General features: G+C 58.7%; 1 protein-coding gene across 1 annotated transcript; it reads right to left on the bottom strand.

The window, feature by feature from the left end:
• Positions 1–293: 293 nt before the first annotated feature.
• Positions 294–902, bottom strand: DIO3 (deiodinase, iodothyronine, type III; the record flags this gene model as incomplete). The annotated part of the gene is given in 1 exon segment (XM_010077313.1): positions 294–902. A coding segment is annotated over 1 exon segment (609 nt), but the record flags the coding sequence as incomplete, so codon positions are not given.
• Positions 903–905: the final 3 nt, after the last annotated feature.

Here is a 905-nt window from a genome sequence, read left to right as displayed (position 1 = left end):
CCAAAAAAAAAAAAAAAAAAAAGAAAAAAGAAAAAAAGAGTTATTTACAAAACGCACATGGAAACACAGTATTGACAGAGCGTGGCTGGCAAATCAACATGATTTGAATAGAGAAAGGACTATGGCACATCTTGCTCGAAAGCTCGCACAGCAGCCTCCTTCGAGTGTCCCCAGGGACACTCCCCGAGGGGAAGACAGCTCCTGCCACCCGCGTCGCAGTGCCCTCTCCCTCCCCACCTCTCCTCCCGCCCTCCCCTCGCCTCTCCACCCCTGCGCCTCTTGCCAGGTCCTTTTTACACTTGGATGACCACCGTGCCGGGGCTCTGGAGCCGGGTTTTGTACTGATCTAGCCAGCTCCTCAGCTCTGAGATCTTGTAGCCCTCTGGTCCTCTGCCTCCCTGGTACATCACCTTTTCCTCCTGGATGACGTAGAGCCTCTCGAAGTAGGCACCGTAGGCGGCGCTGGAAGCATTGTCCATGGTGTCCACGGCCAGGGGACAATCGGGCGCCCCTTCTCTCATCAGCTGAGCTGCCCTCAGCCTGTCCTGGAGGCACTGGTGCTTGGGGATGTTGTAGGCTGCGTCGGAGCTGACCCAGCCGTCGGAGGGGTGTGCTTCTTCGATGTACACCAGCAGGAAGTCAGCAATGTCCACGAAGTGCGCGGCCAGGCGCTGGAAGGACCTCAGGCGGGCCATAAACGGGGGTCAGGTGCAGCTGCCGAAGTTGAGGATGAGGGGTCTCTTGCCGCGGGCGAAGTCCAGGATGCGCAGCCTTTTCTCCCCGTCCAGCTGGATCACCTCGGGGTTGGGGGCCAGGGAGCCCACGTGCGCCGACTTGAAGAAGTCCAGCTTCTGGCCGTGCCACACGGCTTTCAGCGACTCCAGCGTGAACATGCGGTTGGAGTC

This window comes from Pterocles gutturalis, unplaced genomic scaffold, assembly GCF_000699245.1.
Source record: "Pterocles gutturalis isolate BGI_N339 unplaced genomic scaffold, ASM69924v1 scaffold35788, whole genome shotgun sequence".
Classification (NCBI taxonomy): domain Eukaryota; kingdom Metazoa; phylum Chordata; class Aves; order Pterocliformes; family Pteroclidae; genus Pterocles; species Pterocles gutturalis.
Note: the sequence above shows the minus strand (reverse complement) of the source record. Positions and strands in the feature narration are given on the sequence as shown.